This window comes from Crocodylus siamensis, chromosome 10, assembly GCF_052110815.1.
Source record: "Crocodylus siamensis isolate JL-2025a chromosome 10, ASM5211081v1, whole genome shotgun sequence".
NCBI classification, from domain to species: Eukaryota; Metazoa; Chordata; order Crocodylia; family Crocodylidae; genus Crocodylus; species Crocodylus siamensis.
In genome coordinates, this window is record NC_143404.1 from 72,745,026 (window position 1) to 72,763,175 (window position 18,150).

The 18,150-nt window shown below is 52.2% G+C and overlaps 1 protein-coding gene across 2 annotated transcripts in view; it reads right to left on the reverse strand.

Annotated features, from left to right (window-relative positions):
- The window catches only part of CTNNBL1 (catenin beta like 1), a 63,423-nt gene that overhangs the window by 4,573 nt on the left and 40,700 nt on the right, over positions 1-18,150 (reverse strand). The window contains exons 12-13 of one of the 2 annotated variants that reach the window (XM_090020680.1): positions 9,650-9,747; positions 8,761-8,841 (exon numbers count right to left, since the gene is read on the reverse strand). In XM_090020680.1, coding sequence (XP_089876806.1) covers positions 8,761-8,841; positions 9,650-9,747 — 179 coding nt within the window. Of the gene's footprint in view, positions 1-8,760; positions 8,842-9,649; positions 9,748-10,320; positions 10,594-18,150 lie in introns of those variants that run through there. The other variant, XM_090020681.1, reaches the window with a different exon arrangement.

Consider the following 18,150-nt stretch of genomic DNA (forward strand, 5'->3'; position numbering starts at 1 on the left):
AAACCCATGCTGGCCGGCATCGTGCCCACTGCTCTTTGGGCCCCAGAGCTCCACCACGTTGGCATCACTGAGGCTGCACCAGACAAGGAAGAGGAGGTATTTGGGATGGCTATGGTTAGTTGAATGATAATAGTCAACCCTGTTGGACAGGGCTTCCCAGCTGTAGCCTTCATTAAACATGCTTGGTGCACCCAGACGCAAAGCTCACCCACTGAGATGCAGCTTCCTCCCAGAGCCCCCCTGAGTCCCAGCCAGAGGGAGTGGAACAGCCAAAACCGCTACTGCCCTCTTTCTTCCCCAGGGCCAAATATCTCGGCCTCTCTGCTTCTCTCTCCTGGCCTCATCTGGCCCAGAAGCTACCCTTGTCCAGGTTCCTGCACTGTGCAGGCATTAGGTGACCCAGGCAGCAAAGCCTCTCCCTTCCCTCCCCAAACCCCACAACATGACCTTGACTTTAAGGAGGCAGCCACCAGCATCCACGGCAAGGCCAGAAGGGAAAGCAATCATGGCCCGGTCCTTGTTCATTGAGAGCCTCTCCAAGATGCTGCAGAGGAAAACCCAGCCATGACTTCAAACAAGGGCTGCTTAAGCCAAGCCCCATCCGTAACCTGCCAGCCGTGCTCAGGGAGCCCAGCGGTGCCTCACATCACATGTGACCTTTCGTAATCTTCACAGTGGACTTATTTTAAACAAAAAAAAAATAAAGGCAGCCTCTTGTCAGGCCCTGCCGGCTCCGTGCAGCCTGCGTGATTCATTATGCAGCAGGCTGGCAGGTGGGCACACGCCAGCGGAGCAATATTTCCTCATTAGAGCCATCGCCGGCGGGCGCCCTGTCCCTGCAGCGCTCAGCAAGGAGAGCTTCTTCCGCGCGTGCGTGCTGCGAACACATCTGCACGCAAGGTCGCTGGTGTCACAAGCTGATTTAGGGCTCTCTGAGCCAGGCCCTTAATCCAGTTATGGGCAGAGGCCGTTCGTCACCAGAAACAGAATTAACCCCGCACACCTCTTTGCGACAGGCGCGTTCCCAACCCCTGAGCGCAGCAGCTGCTGAAAGCACCTGCCCAAAAGGCCTGAGCTAGGATGCAGCAGCAGGGCACCCTGGAGGGAGTCCAGGATGTCCCTTAGGAGAGGCAGCCCAGCCACCCTTTCGGCCGGGCTGACTGGGAAGCAGGCTGTGTCTGGGGAGATGTCCAAACCATGAATGAATCTAGCTACCAGGACCCCAGCAAATCGTGGAACGGGAGCTGCAAACTACTGCTTTCGATGGAAGAGCGGAGTGAACGGCAACAGTTTTATCGGCTGCACGTAAGTCACTTGGCAGCACTACAGGGGAAAACACCAACCCTTCAAGTCAAACAACAGGCTTCCTCCAGAGCAGCACAGCAACCCTCAGGCCTGTGCCAGGAGCAGAGATGAACCCGCTGCAGCCGGTTCATCATACGGCCACGAGCCTACAACAGCCCTCAGGATAGCGCCTCCCCCTGTGGGTCCTGGGCCAAATGCTACCTCCCATCTTCCCCTCCCAGGGTCACTCTGGACTAGATGACCTTCGGATGTCCCTTGCAGCCCTGCTTCTTTATGACACCACCAATGGGCAAGAAGAGCAGCAGCGGTGGGCTCTGCTGTAGGAAGCAACAGAGGAGGACGATGGACTATGCAGGGAGCCCAGATGCCCTGGTGCCTGGATCTGCTGGGATTCACTCTGCTGTAAGAGGGCCTGTTGAGGGCAGGAAGGCCACCAGACAGCCCCGGGCAGGATGCCCAGCTGTTTCCTGCTGCAGCAGCACTCCAAGGGCTGGAAGGTGATGGCTGGAGCTGGGCTAGGGGAGGATGTGGCAAAGCTCCCCAACATACTCAGTGCCTAGCCCAAGCAGCCGCTCTCAACCAAGGATCTTCGATTGCCACCATGATGCACTCAGGATCCTGTTCAAGGGCAGACACGGATCTGATGAACCAAACCCCCGGGGCCCTGGCCCCACCGAAGGACTGTGCGCGCTCCAGTTCCTGCCCAGAGCAACACGAGTGACCACCATCCCGGGGCAGCAAGGCTGTGACCTGGCGCCGGGTAGCCAAGCTGCGTTCTGCTGTAACCACTGCCAAGCGCGGTGCCCGGGGGCGCAGAAGCCGGCAGACCACGTTCCTGACCACGAGGCGGCAGGCGAGAAGACAGCTGGTCCTTCCCCTGCCCCACCACAAAGGCCATGCTGTTGCCAACACGTGGAGCAGCCCTAACTCCCACGATGCGTTGGAGGAAGATCTGCACCAGGTGCAGATGCCACTTCTGCAGCCTTTTCCAACCACTGCCCCTCTTCAAATGCTGATCCACCGCCAGGGCTGCACCACGCAGCCACCTCCCCACTTTGTCTCCCTGTCGTGGAGCTGCCAAGTCGATAACCTCCAAATGAGCATCCTGATGCCATTTCTAATCTACTGGCGATGTGTGCTGAGATGCCCCTTGCTGATGGGAGAAGACAGCAATAAGATGGGCTTCTCTGAAGCTAAAATGAGCTTCTCTCACACTAATGAGGCGGGATTGACAGGGCAGGCCTAGAGGTGTCAAGTGAAGACTTGAAACCTAAAGATACAATGGAATTGCCACCGCTGCAGGCAGGAAGACATCTGGTCGCAGGGCATGGGACGAGGGTGCGAGAAAGGCTCCATGCCCCTCTCCTCATGCCCCAGTCTGGCTGTCTCTCCCAGCCCAGGACAGCTGGTCTGAGGCAGAGCAGGAGAGGGCAGCCCTGGCCCCAGAGGGAATGCCGGCAGGACTCTGCCTCCTCTCCCCACTCCTGCAACAGCAGAGTCATTTGAGCACGTGCCAAGCAGCAAGCAAAACCTCAGAGGTTTTCAGTGGTTCAGGAGGTGCAAAAACCACACCCAGGCCTTGCTTTCTGCACCAAGGGACACAGCTCAGCCCCACTCCCACCACCCGGCTCTGTGCGGGCAGGCTCAGGCGGAAGGATGCCTCGAGCAGGGCACCGGACAGGCTGACCCGTGGTCCCTCCCGGCCCTGCTTTCCATGCCTCCCTACCAGGGAAGTCAGCCAGTCACAGCGGCGTGGCTGTCCGGTGACCGAGGCAGACACCAGGTATTGCACAGAGTGAGTCCCATCATCAAGCGCTTGATCCAATCTAGGAAAGAGACATGCGTGTGTGCATGTACATGTGTGCACACCAGCCAACCGGGACTGGGGTAGGTGGCAGTGGGAAGGCAGAGAACACAGGTGTGATCAGCCTGCGAGGAACGGAGGAGCAGAAGGAATCTCCTGGGGGCCCCAGTCGTCCAGTCCCTTGATCCCAGGCATAAACCCCTCACCATGGTGGCCATGGCCCCATGGGCCCTGGCCTGGACACAAAGCACCCAGTAAACAACGAACCCGGCACACGCTGCAGGAAGGGAACAGGAGACAAGGGCGGGGGCCCAAGCCCCGTGATGGCAAGAGCACTGGAGGCAAAATATGTTCAAGGAAGAGGCTCGTGTACTACATACAGAGGAAAATAGCCCCCCTTTCTGCCAACCAGTCCGTGCAAACCTGACTTGGGGGTAAGGGTAGAGTCCCTCCCAACCCTGTATCAAGCAGTGGTTTGATCCCATGTGCAGGGGCAAGACCCACCTGCTTGGCACCAGCAGCACCACCCCGCCAATATCCTGCCTGCAGCCACGGGCCAGGGCTCAAGAGCAAGGTGTAAAAAAAAAAAGTGCCAGAAGCCAAAAAATCCATTCAAGTGGGGAAAGGATGCCTTTCTGGTACTGCAAACAGGCAGCAGCAGGCTTGGAGCACACAGCAGATGCAGCAGGCTGCAGTCCAACAGCATTTTAAACAGATTAAAAATTTAGGACCAGGAATGCCCAAGACTAAGCACAGCAGCTTGTAATTTCCTCCTGCCTCAGCAGTGCGGATCGGGGGAAGCTGGAGCCATGTCTGAACCAGCGGTTCCCAATCTGTGGTACAGGTACCACCAGTGGTACGCAAACAACCTGTCCGTGGTACGCGTTAACAGATTTATTATATTTACCTTATTTGACAAAAAATTGCTGGTGGCACTTAAGGTTGTATTGTTTTAAATTGGTGGTGCGCAATCTGTCAGAGTTTGGGAACGGCTGGTGTGGAGCATGCAAAAGCAGGGATGGCAGAGAGCGCTGATTTTAGATTAAAAAACCACAGGAGAGGTGGAATCCACCTCCCTTTATTGCAGGAAGCCGAGCTGTGCCAACACGATCCATGGCTGCGGGGAGCGCTATGGGCCTTGTGATGCGAAGCTGGCCTTGCGCACGTGTGAAGCTGACGAGCGCAGTCTGCCGAATCTGCTTCTATCTTAGCTTGGACAGGACAGACTGGACAGACTGAAGCAGTGTCAAGGTGCCTGATGTGAACAGCATCAGGGCCCTGGCAAAGCTATCTACAGCCCAGGTCTGTGGTCCATACAGCACAAGCCAGGGGCAGCTACAGGCACTACACTCGCCACGTCAAGGTGTTCAAACAACACACCACAGCAGAGGTGCTGCCAATATTTGCACCGTGCCATCTCTGTAAGCAGGCATCGACTTCCCCAGCAAACCCTCATGTTCAGTGTGGCATCACTCATGCTCCGAACGGGAACACGGCCTGTTCCTTTATGTGCAAAAAACCCAGCTCCCTAGTGCAGATGCAGGTCTGCACATCCGGCGGTTCAATGACAGACCAGCTCTCCCACCTGTGGGGAAGAAAGCAGCCCAGCCAACTGCGGGGAAGAGTGCTGTTCACGCCTGCCTACATGCCGAGATGTGTTGGTGCGTCCGTATCCTGAGCAGTCCTTCTGCAAGAGCTGCAAAGGTCACCGCGTTTGCTACAATGCCAGCACCTCCGCTGAACTGGTAAACACGAGGGGAGAGATCTGCCGCTCAGCTCTGGCACTAGAAATGGGAAGCGTGACAGGGCACTTGCAGGACATGTCTAGATGACCCAGCAATCCCAGCAGGGGAGCGTGGAGCTCCTCTCACCCTCCTTGCTTCTTCTGAAGCAGCACAGGCTGCAAGGAGGGCAGGACCATCACCAGTGTCAACAGTGTCAGCACAGCCGGGCTCCACATCCGCGTGCCCTCCAGCCAGCAGAGGTACGATCCTCCTACATTACATTAACCCCTCATTATTTTCCGCCCTCAATTCAATTCTGCGCAATTCAGAGCATTTTAAAGTGAACTCAAATGCCAGGTTGATACAAATCCCCATTTAAGCTATCAAAATCTGTGGACACTGCCTCAGTTCCAGGAGTCTCGTCTCTCCCTTTCAAGGCTCGAATGACTTAACTGTAGCACAATTAGCATGTAATTTGTAAGTCATTACAGTGCAAAGTATCTGGTGAGAACATTTCATTGAATAAACCTGCTGAGCATAATTTTCAGTGGAACTAAAAAAATATATTAAACCATCTCCTCCTTTTTCTTCCCTTCTTTAGAGCTTGCTGAGGCTACTGCCGGCATCTATAATTACGTCTCATTTGAGACCGAGTTACAAGCCAAGGGGGTTCTGCACCTTTTCCTACAGAAAGGATTAAAGAGCTCGAGAGAGGACAAGATGCTCTTCTCACAAGCCAAAGCTAGGCTCCGTTTGCTCGAGACTCCAAAGAGCTACGACAAGTACCAGACCTTGGCAGGGATGCTCGTGTGGACCCGGCCTCTGGTTGCCACTCACTTTGGATGGAAAGCCACAGCCCAACCATGTGGAAGCAGGTCCCTCTCTAGCCCACACTGGCTGCTCCAGCTTCACAAGCCCCCCCGAGGTATGGAAGTACCAGCACCCCGTTGTACAGAAGGTGCAAAGAAGTGAAATGACTTGCTCAGCCCCCTCTACACGTCACATTCATGGTGCGATTAACATGTTCAATGTAGCATGGATGGGAAGAGGGCTACAGGTGCCCCCAAGTTAAGATACCACATAATGGGAAATGAGCCATAAAAAAATGTTCCACATTTAATGCAGAATCTTTTTATGGCTGGTCTATATAGCACCTTAAATGTTACATGGCCAGGGCTGACTATTAGCCATTTTGGGTCTCTGTCCCAGGGCCCAGGCTGCAGTGGGGTCTGGAATGGCCCCAAAACCAAAAATCATTACTACTTGCCCTGGCAAACAGTAACGGTGCAACTGTGACCTGACCCCCATCCCCAAATCACGCCTCCTGCCACGCATGTGTGAAGCGCAATGAGCCAGACAGGCTTTGTGGCTCTCGGCTGGAAGTTGCTGTAGGAAGACAAAGGAGCTGGAGGACACTTCTGCTCGCCCCAAAGATCCCTAGTGAGGAGGGAGGCACCATGGATTTCAGCCCTTCCAGCTGAGGGCAGGCTCACTCAGGCTGACGAAACCATGTCAGAGGGAACCAGCACTTCTAGCTGGACTTGCATGCAGACAGCTGAGTTTGAAGGGTTTCCTTGTCCCCGGAGAGAAGGGTGGCAGGGCAGAGCACACAGAACGGGCCACGGGTCTGTCAGGAACACACGGGGCTCTAAACAGCTCTACTTCAGCGACACCAGGGGTGGCAACCACAGAAAGGGGATGAGAAAATGAAGCAGTTCCCCACCCTCACAGTGTCACTGATGCCAGGCCCATGCAGCTTATCTGCAAAGCAAACCTTACACTATGGTCTCATCTGCTGTGCATGGATGCTGATCCATGCACAGCCCCTCCTCCCCCCGTGCATTCTGTAAGGGGCTCCCCAGCTGTCCTGGGCTCACAAACTCCCTGAGCTGGCTGCCGGCTGGAGCAGCACTCAGGGGCTTTCTGCCGGCGGAGCCGCTGTGGAAGCCTTTGGGACCCTTCTGGATGAAAGGTGCTCTGTGAGTATGCGCACGCGGGCTCTAAATAGCAGCTGCCCATGCACAGCTAGGCTTCATCAACATCATTAGTCCTGCTCTTTGAGCTCCAAAGCCCACACATCAATGCTGGAATGGGAACAATGAATAATGCCTCCCTCTGAGTTGAGGAGGAGTCGTACAGGGCTGGGAAGGGTCTGTCTTGCTCCAGGCCACCACTGAGTGTGAAGCTGCAGCTGTCCATATGGAGCCTGAGTGCTGGAGGCGGATGCAGCTAGATCCATCACACACCCCTGTGCCTCTTTGAGCAGCCACAAAGCCGCGGAGCCCTAACGCCCTCACAATGTTTGCCCGTGCCCAGTGCAACGGCCTTGGCATTGAGGAGCTGGGCTGGGGGGGGCGGGGGCAGCCTGTGGCACATGGAGACTGCCTGTGTGTCGGGGAGAGCGGCTGCAGTGATTACTCTCCATCAGTGCTAATTTCACACCCTCTTCAATGCTGATACAGATAATCTTGTGGGAAGTAGGCCAAAGTCGCTAACAGCTCGGCAAGCTGCTTCCTGACTCCAACAGCTCATTCTCCCTTTCAGAAAAGTCTGTTTCAGCCTCAGTTCCAAGGAAGCGCGATATGGTACCGATGCTCGTGCTGTTTAAAACGAGCCGTGGCTGGCACTGAGAGTGAACACCAGACTTTGGCTACAGCCCCATCTAGCTCCATGGAATAGAAGCTCTAGCAGCTGATCAGAACTGAAGAGGAGGTAGGTGGTCTTCGATATCACCTCCAGTTGTCACACCACAGTTCCCTTACTCCCCTGTCAGCCCATCCCTGCACCACTGAGAGTCAGGAACCACTACTGCTGTGGTTTGAGGTCCTCCTATGAGGAGCTACCTACAACCATGCAGGACCTCCAAGCTGCAGGAGAGGTCCCAGCTAATCTCATCCCAGCTGTAGGGGCAGGAATCTCCCTTGCCACCTAAATCCTGACACTGCACAAAATGGGAGTGCAGCCATGCTAGCTGCAACTGCATGGAAATGGAGCTGTCGCTACCAGTTTCCTATCACAGTCTTCCTAGGCAATGAAGACAAGCGCTCTCCCCGAGTCAGTCCCTGAGAATGTGCTGGCCAGATGCACAACCCAACCAAAGCCATCAAGTGCATGATTTCACAGCGTGGATCTAACCTTGTTTCTCCGAGGCACTGGTGCCCTGCTAGCAGGAGCTGCGCGAGCATTTGTAATGCCTGTCTGGAGAAGGTTAATGAGACAAGGGAGAGAAATGCTGCTTTGCAGAGTCGGAAGCAAAAGAAAAACAATGGTGTAGCCCTGGCAGGGCAAGGACAGAGCTGACATTTGCAAGCAAGGGGATAAGTGTGCAGAGGGAGCAGCCATAAGGTAGCAGGGAGGAGGGAGACAGCCAGCACGTTCTCTGCAGCAGAGAAGAAAAGTAAGTTTGCACATCGGAATGGGACAAGGTGCTGAACAGGCACATGCCCCAGACAGGAGCTCCATGCCATGTGGACAACACCCTGATGGCACTGAGCTCCCACTGCACACAGAACAAAGCTGCGCCCATGTAGCCAAGGGAAGAGCGGCACCGGTACCTGCCGAGTGGCGAATTGTGCTGCCGCCCTTGGGGACTCAGCAAGGTTTGGCTGGCATTCACCGGTCTGGCTGCCGAGCGTCTATCAGGCAGAAACATCTGCAGCTTACGGAGATGCTTGTCGTCCTTGCCCAGTGGCAACGTTCCAGCCAGCCCCCACGTACAGCCGCATCCCCATGGATAAGCGCCCTTGCGAGAAGAATGCTTCTCAAGGCAGGCAGGCATTAGCTGATTGCAAGAGGCCAAGCAGAAGGCAGCCAAGCTAAACCATGCCAAATGCATGGCATTAGAAAAAAAACATAGCTCTGCTCCTGAGAGCAGGCTCAGAGTGGGAGGAAGGGGGAGGAGCTGCTGACATGGGAAGCAGTACATACATGTTTCTCTCCTTCAATCTTCTTGTCGGCCACCTGCATCGCATCCAGGTATTTAAAATACAGTTCCATCAGCCGATCCACCTGTGACGGCACAAGAGAGACAGACTTAAGCCAAGAAAGAACGAGGCATTCGCCACCCAATCCACCCTACTCTGCCACCTGCTCACAAAAGAAGCCTTTGCAAAGCAGCCGGCAGCTCCGGGGCTCAGGACATGCTGTTCCTGGGCGCGTGTGGGAATAAGACTGGCCAGTACTGAAAAGCCAGCAGCCTTTATCCCACATGTAATGAACTAGGAAGTGACTGACCAGGCAAGCGTGCCAGCCCACTGCAGTCCTCCGCTTCCCCAGCTCTGTAAGCACAGCCCTCTGTCTAGCCGGGCTGTGATCATTCAGATGGCTGCCAGGCATGGCTGTCCTGCTCTCCCCAGTACCAGATTAAACAACTGAACAAACTTTAAAATAACTAGGGGAAGGAGGGATTTTACAGGGGGGACAGAGCCATTTCAACAAAGATGCTTTCAAAACACAATGGGAATTTACAGCTATTTTCTGTACAGAGGAGCCGGCTCTACCCTGGAAGGGCTGAAGGCACAAGTCCCAAGGAAGCGAGTGTTTTGCAGAGGTCCTCGCTGGTGCTCTACTGTCATGTAGATACTATGGGGCAATTACAGGCAGCTCAACACAGCTGCTAAGAGGAGCATGGGTAGAGGAGAGAGCTATAAGCTGGAGGGTAAGAGACAGGACTAAGATATTCCCCATCACCGCTGCTCCACACAAGTGTCCCCATGAGAACCGATCCAGTGGTCAGGATCGGCTCAAGTCACCATAAAGTGGGCTCCCTAACAGCGCCATGCCAGAGTTGGCACGGCTGGGCAGGCAGCGTACTAACCTTCTCGCTGTTGTTCTCGGTGAATTTGTTCAGCAGCCGCGTCCTCTGCTGCCCTCTCAGATTCCGCAGCAGGGAGGCCAGGATGGAGCAGACGTGCTCTGGGGGGAAGAGCGAAAGATGCACAGGTGGTCAGGGGGGCAGGAAGGTCCCTGCCCGGCCGGGGGTCAGAGAGGACAAGGGAAGTTTTCCAAGAGGACGGTGCAGGTGGAAATCCACTAGCCCAAGGCATTTACCACATCCTCTGCGCTACTCTCGTCCTCTTTTGGATTCTTCTTGATACTCATACGAGCGGCACCAAGGGCTGTGACGCAGGACAAGTCCAGGGTATCTACCTACCGGCTTACGCTTGCTTTCTGGCAGCTCCCAGCCTACCTAAAGGCACAGTTGCTGCTCCGTGCTCCTTCCCTCATGGCCAACAGTAATTCCGGCCCCGGCCCAGGGATCATTCAGAAGCTGGCACTACCCTCCAAGTGACCCTTAGGTTACCAAGGAGGGAGCAGTTATTAGACCAGAAAAGCTCAAGAAAGGAATAACCATGCCAGAGCTCAGCTCATGCAGAGATTTAATTGGCATTCGCTGGAGAAAAATCCTCAGACCTCTTATTCGCAGCAAGTCCTGTGCACTGCATACGAATACGGCACAACAAACAAAGAAATAATGAGCAAATAAACCTGTTCTGCAGCCTTCCAGATCCCACGGCTAGGTCACACTTTCCAGGGCACAAACCCTGGAACGCAGCAAAGAGCTGGCTGGAACAGCTGCAAGAGATAATCCGTGTTGATGTTCAACCCCGCTCAATTCCTCTCTGAAGGACAATTGAACCAAGTGCCTCAAATCTGTACTGATTCCTTTCTCCTTCTGTGCAGCAGGCCCCAGCTTCAAGGTGCTCTCCTCCCGTGAACAGTGGTACAGATGTCCCTCAATAGACTGCCGTTCGGGGAAGCCTGGAGAAGAGCACAGTTTTGTGGAAGGGAAAGCACAGCGTGCATCACAACACTTCTCTCATTCTTCACAAATGCCTTTTGGAAGCTCTTCCCTGTCAAACAGAATCATCTCCCAGATCCGCGCAAATGCCACAGGGCAACAGCTTCCGGGCAGCAGGCACCTTCGAGGGAATTCGGGGCATTCAGCATCTCCCCGGACGGGGTCCTGACTGCTGGCCCAAGAAGGGGAGAGCCCTGTTCTAGGTCTCCTCCTTTCTAGGATGCACCGTGGTGCCTTTTCACTGGCATTCGGCTTCCCAGGAGTAGACAAGCCAGACTCCCCTCTACTCTGTCTCCTTCAAAGGAGCCCGCTGTGCTTCTGCACATTCACAGGGACAAAACTGTGCCTGTTTTTAAGTTTATTCCCAATACAACATCTCTCTCTGTTCCTTTGGTGTCAAGGCCTCTGACTATGAAGGCTTTCCTCCTGGGCTCCCAGCACCTTGGCCATCCATTGATATGCGGACAACAGCAGCTGAATGTGCTGGATGCAGCTTGGAAGCAGCAGTGTCTCTTGAGAGAACAGAGTGGGGAAGAAGCTGTGAAAACCAGCCACTCCTGCATCGATGTAGTCTCCCTGCAGAGCCCCCCTGAAGAGGCAAGAGGTGCAGGGTGGCCCTGCCACCGCCCTGTGCAAAAGCAGGGTATATTTGAGGCCAATGGTCTCATTCCAGGAAGGCAAAGCCAAGTCCAAAGACAGAGGCAGGAGCCTCCTTCCCTTGCCAAGCCATTCCTTACCGTGTCCTGCCTGCCAGCGTACACAAAGTGCAGAGCTCAGGTTTCAGGCATGTCTGCGTGTTCCAAGCTAGAACATGACAACATCTTTGCTTTCAGCTTATTGATCAAGACTGATAAGAAAGAGCAGCCATAAAAAAATCTCCAAGCTGAAAGTGGGAAGGAACAGGTGGCAAGGTGCGCACAGGATACGGCAACATGCAGAGGAAAGGAAATGTTGTCACACTGCTGTCAAAGCAGATCACCATGCATTTCCATTGCTCAGCCTAGCCTAGAGCCACGAGACGCTCCAATCAACTGCACTTCTGTACAAAGAACAGGTGACATCTACCTGTTTGCATGGGGCTCTCACCCGAATTGACAGCTCATCCTTGCCTTAAGAGCCACTTCAACAACCTGTCTCAAGCGGTGGGTCAGCCCCCTCCTTGTCCCAAAGGTTAACTGTGTGCCACACACGGGCGGCAAAACCAGACGCACACACCCATTTCATTAGCTGCTAATAAATGTAGCTTCCTCAGAAACAGATTTCTGCCTGAGGTAGTGTCAATTTTTCATGTGCCCAGGAGAATGGGAGAGCGGCTGGCAGTAAGAGCAGAGGAGATAACAGGTTTATCTGGTGGCCGGCACCGTTCGGCTGCTCTGTCATTCCGACAGGATAAAACGGAGGTGAAGGATAGCTATGGATACGTGAATGCAGCGCTCGCTGTGGGGAGGCAGCTAACCCACGCACGCTATAGCAAATCAGGGTCTATTTAAAAAACGACAGGGGTTTATAAAAAAAAAAAAAAAACCCCAAAAAACCATCTCCATTTTCTTATGATGAAAGGGACACGCAGGAAAGTTTGCAATGCCCCAAGCAGCTTGTTCTGCTGCTTGGGAAGAAAGTCCAAGAATTCACTAGCTGCATTTCCAGCATTTGCTTGAGACTGTTCCTGGGGCCACCAGGGAAGAAACAGTCCTACCACGCTGCCGGGGTGCTGGGGACAACCCCGCGGCTCCCATCCACCCACCTCGCTCCCTCCCCCCAGTCAGTGTTTGAGCACCAGGACCTGGTGTTTCAGGAACAGCGCGACCGTGTGAGCTGCTGATTCACCCCAGCCCTGGTGACTTGGGGGCTTACTCTAAGTAGAGCTTGACATGAAACATGGCTGAACCCATTACTCAGTGAAAATAAAAAAGCTGCCACACTAGCATAAGGTATGGGCTGAGGGACACGTGTGTTTTGGGCACTGTGGGAAGGTGCCCAAAAGGAACAGATGGGCTCCACGCCAGTAAAAAGCAACTGCACAGAACTGAGCCTTCACTCACCAGCGGGATCTTCCTTGAGAAAGGTCTCGACACTGCTGTTAGTTTGTGCCTTTTGCCCAGTAAAGGCCGCAGTTGCTGGACTTCATGCTCACCCCACCACTACAAGCCACAGGGGTTGTATACAGTTCTCAGGCAACCCCCCAAGTAGCTCAAATCAACTCGATGACTATTTGGCAAAGCTTTCAAAGAGCATCAGGTCTCAACCGAAGTTGCTTTCCCTGCAGGGAAAGCATTGATTTGGTGCAGGAAAAAAAAAGGCAAGACTGGCTGTGGACTCCCCTCATGGCCCACGCACATGCCATCATGCAAGGAGGGCCTAGATATGTGTCCTTGAACAGGTGTCGAGCTCAGCCCCACCAGCACCTCATCACCCCTTGGACAAGAGCCATGTTCTAGCCAACATGTGGAAAAGGAGCAACTTATCCCCTACTTGTACAGATGTCCAAGGGCCACGAGCAGAGGATGCTGCCCCTCTGCGTATGCCAGGAGTAATCAAGCCTCTCAAATCTTAGGTGATGGTACACGTCGTCTCTGTGCAGCGCACGAGGCCCCGCCGCCCTCGAGGCAGGCAGCACATGATCCCCTGCTGCTCCGGGGATTTCTCCCAGACCCACGTTAGTGTAGAAACTCGAGCCCTCCCCGCACCTCCACAGACAGACAGACTCCGGATGCAAGCAGTGTTTAAAATACCCTAATTAGATCGATCTTGACTTCAGCAGCGGTGTGCTTGAATACAGATTAATCTGTTCCATGGCAGGCACTGGCAGCTGCCGCAGCAGGAGGTCCTGTCAAATCAAGCCATAACATTACACTCTTCTGCCTTTATTATTATTTTTTTCTCCTTTTTTACATTTCATTATAATGGACATCTGCCTAGCAGGGGAGGGAGCTCGCACAGGCAGAGGTGCATGTAGGCCCACTCCACGGAAATATCAATGGTGATCAGAGCAAGCGTCCTCTCAGAGACAGGCAGGGAAGTGAGCAATTCTGGGGGCAGAAAGGGCAATGGCAACCACCTGATGGAAGGGGCAAGTAAAGGGAAGGAGGAAATGGAGCAATGAAATCAACTAAGGGATGGAAAGCTTCTGAAACCTTCCCCAGACAAACACTGTTTCCAGCGAGGGGTAGTGAAGGGAGTTAAGTAAAAACTCTCTCTCACAAACCTGTCTTCCAGACTGCTTCAAGGTAAGATCTGCCCTCAGATCCTTAGCACAGGCTATGGATACGTCCACACTGCAGAGCCACGAGAGCTAGTCCACGGGCTGGAAGTAGTGTTGATACCGCAGCACTCTGGTCCATGCGGGCAAACTCATCCTGCCAAGGGGGCACTGAACCATCCTGCCACAGCCGGGCTGCTTCCAGTGCCCAAGGCCGGCTCATTTAAAGCTAAAATTTCCACGTGATGCTGCAGTCAGCAGCGTAGACAAACCCGAAGACTCTCTGGCTGGCTATTAACGAGAACAGTGTGTGATCTTAATCTTCAGCTCAGCGATCAGTTCATCTTTAGCTGTCAGAAGGAGATCTAACAGTGGATTATTCCACACTGGAGGCAGTACTTGTTATATTAGAAAACGATCCTGTATGACTGGTGAAACCTCCAAGGACACTGCTGTCTGCGGCACAAGACCTCCTGCGTGCCCCCCAGTTTGGAGGAAGAATGCCGTTTTCTTGCCTATTCAAGGGGGAAGAGTAGAACAAGGTGCTCATCTTGCTCTCCTACCTGCCGCCGTGGCCTCTGCCCTATCTTCCATTTTGTCAGAAAACAAAGCCACAAGCACTGAAGACCACACACTTCTGAGTCTTCAGTAAAAAGCCCTTTGGTACATAGAGCCTGTCACCTCCACCTTTTCACCAGTTCTATCGTCCTACCAGGTTGACGGACTATCAACCAAGCTGAACTTTCCCCCTACATGGGCATTTCCAATCTTCCTGTTTATTGCCCAGACATCTCGCATTAGTGTATATACAGCTAAAGAATTCATTTTTGTCATGCTCCTTGACATTGATTCATCATGTTTCTAATGCACTGACTCATACCATCACAAGCTACATGTTTTAAGTGTGCTGCTCTCCCCTTTACCGTGCAGTCTGTTTGGCTTACCCAACAGAAACCAAAGGTGGCTCTTGACCGTAAGTTTGTTCACAACTAGATGAAAAAGCAATCTTTTCTACTGAAGGGCTATTTAATCTAGCAGAGAAATGCCTGAAAGTCCATTGCCTGAGATCTGAAATTGGGAGGGAGGGTGGGAAATCAAACTGGAAATAAGACACAGATGTGTTCTCACAGCAAGGATGATTAGCCACTGAAACAGTTTCAGAGGATGCAACAGAAATTCATCCATTAAGTGGTTTAAAATCCAGGCTAGAACGATATCCCATATATACGCTCCACTTCAGCCAGGTTTGGGGCTCAGCATAGGCATTACTGGGTGGACCTGCCTGGTACGTGTTGGACACACACGGCTGCGCTCCACAATGAATGTAGACAGGGACGGACCCCAGTGTCAGTACCTTCTATGCTGGTCCCAAACTGTCACGCATGTGACAGACAGGCAGTGGAGGCGAACACCACTTCCGTCCTATGGAAGAGCACAGTGAGAGGGAGGGCAGCTGAGGGCCACGCTGCAGCTGTGGCATGCCCAGATCACGGCCCACGCTCTCTTTCAGACCAAAGGGCAAGGGCTCTCCAACCCCCGAGCAAGCTGATCTTCAATCACGTTCTTGTAATGGACAGAGAACGTAGACCTTTAAGCAAAATATAATTACCCCCAACGTTAAAACCACTGCTCAGTCAGAGGACAGGATCCCATTGTAAGCTGAAGGGGTGATGGTAGAATAATAAATGGGTGCTACACAGTTGTGTTTAAACAGACCGATTCCTTCGACAGGTATTCATTTCAGACGACCACCGAGTGACAAATATTTTCTGGTGGCTCACAGATGGTGTTCAGCTAATAGAGCCATCCTTTATCAGGTCACTTTTCCTATCGCCTTTTACCCTTTTCATGCCCAGGGAATTTAGTCATCTAGCGGGTATTCGTTTTAAAGGGCTTTGCTACATTTCAGCGCATAGATCATGACAGCATATTTAGTAACAGATCTTTTCCTTTAAAAAGGACACTGAAAAGCTGTGCATCTCCATAAGCAGCTTCTTTTTATTATGGGGCAGACAGGTAAAATGCCAAAACTACAGGTACTTTGTAACGAGGATTTTTTATTTGGGAAGGTGGCTGAACTTGGTCTGAAGTTAAAAAGCTACATATTCTCTAACAGAACTGGCATTTGAGTAATGTGAAAGCAGTTAAATTAAGACGAACTGGTATGCAAATCCTCCTATAGTTCATTATAATCTCATGGCTGTGTAGGAGGAAGAAGCAGAGGAGATAGCTCCCTCCCCGCCTCTCAAGGTCTCTGCCCGTCCCCCAGTTCTCAGTGCTTCTCCCTCCTTGCCTCTGGGATGCTGGGGCAATCAGTCCTCCTCTCACGATACTCTGCATCTGGATGAGAAGTCACACACCTCCTTCATACTTAAGATCTAACTTTATCACCCTCTTCCCCCGGTTTCTTGGCCATCACTATCCAACCTTAGTCTGAGATGCAACTTGGATCAAAAGTAAGCGGCTGCTTAGTTTGGAAAGGAGGAGAAGGGGAGATATGACAGAGGTCTCTAAAGTCATGAAGGGTGTGGACCATGTGAATAAGGGACTGCTGTTCACTGAGTCCCAGAATACTAGAACCAGGAGGAGCTTGCTGAAATTAGCAGGAGACAGATTTAAAACTAAGAGAAAGCAATTTTTCTGCAGCTTATATAGTTAACTTCTGGAACTCACTGCCACAGGGAGCTGTAGAAACAGCTAGTACAGTATTAATAGTATTAGACAGTGTTAACAGTATTAACTAACAGTATGAGTACAGTACTGATAGTAATAGATAGTATTCATAGCTATTAAACAGAACAGTCAGACCAATGGTGGTGGAGGCCAGGGGAGGGTAATGAAGAAGGGAGAGATCATCCTAGACATACCTCGTTCAATACTCTTCCTCTCCCTTCTTTTTATGTCATGAAACACTTCCCCAAGCTCTGCCTCGGGCTCTATCGACAAGGTTAGCTGTAGGGAGCCTTATACTTAACACATTACCTGTATTTAGCTGTCTAGATTAACAGCCAGGGAAAGGCCATTTCCAAACTGCATTGTATTGTAAATTGTCAGTCATCTCCTGGAGGCTCATCTGGATTACACTTCTACAGCAATCATAATCCTTAATCAAGAAGATTAGGGGAAGCAGCTAATCCTGAAAACAAACACTGGGTATCTAGCGGAATTAAGCGTGTTTTCCCGTGGTAATGCCCGTCATTAACTCACCATCACCACCTGGAGCCTATTATCTTTCCTCTCCCTTCCCCACATCCCCAAACCATCTCTGGCAATATTTAGTGGCCTTGGTTAACTTGTTCCAAGGATACAGCACTCTATCTGCTACAAAGCGCTCTCACAAAATACCCGGTTTTTATAGGGCAGGTATATTTAAGAGCCTGGAAAGAAGCACACTAATGTATTTCATGCATTAGTTGTGACAATACAGCAACAAGAGAGGACATCTCAAATAAACAGTAATCTACTTTTTGGCTGCAAGCAAACAGGAAGGTGGCGATTTGATGTTGCCAAGGACAAAAATCAAAGATGTAAGGGCTTTACAGGAAGGTGTGGCAGCCTGCGGCCTGCAGAGCCTTTGGATTTGGCCCAAGGATGGGCACGGGGCTCTCCCTGCACTCTGCCAGGCAGGTGGCAGACAGAAGTAGCAGTGGCAGCTGGATCCCAATGTCTGCGCCTCTCAGACCTAATCTGGGGTATTTGGGCTAGGAAACTTTACTGACACCGGCTCGACAGGTAAGCAGAATGGTGTTTGCAGTTCTTTGGGCTGGCCAACTGGGCCAGACACTCAAAATATTTTGAGCTCTTTAGAAGGGGTAGCCCTGGGCCAGCGATCCCCTATTAAAACTGACATCAGAAGTTGAGAAATACTTAACTTGAGGCAGTTTTGCCATCTCGCACTAAAAGAATGATTTGTAAGGCAGATTCTTGTTCCCCCACGTCCTCCGCTGTTTCCCATTTCCCACACCCTTACCCTCTAAAGGGCATCAGGATCCAGGCATAAAAATCAAACTAAAAGCAGTACCAGATTGATGCATCCCCTTCGCAATAACAGCATTGCACATGGTCACCAGAACCTCCACTACCCCCCAGCCTGGAAATCACCACATATATCAATTTTATGTAGCATAGACAGAGATGTCACCAAAGGACATCTTTGTTGTATGTACAAATATCAAAAGATAATACATGCAGCAACAAAACAGGCAGGGGGTTGGACACGATGATCCTTCGGGGTCCCTTCTGATGCTACAATCTATGAAAGACTCCGAAATGTTGGCATCACAGATAAAGAGAAACCAGTTGCAAAGTACTGGCATAA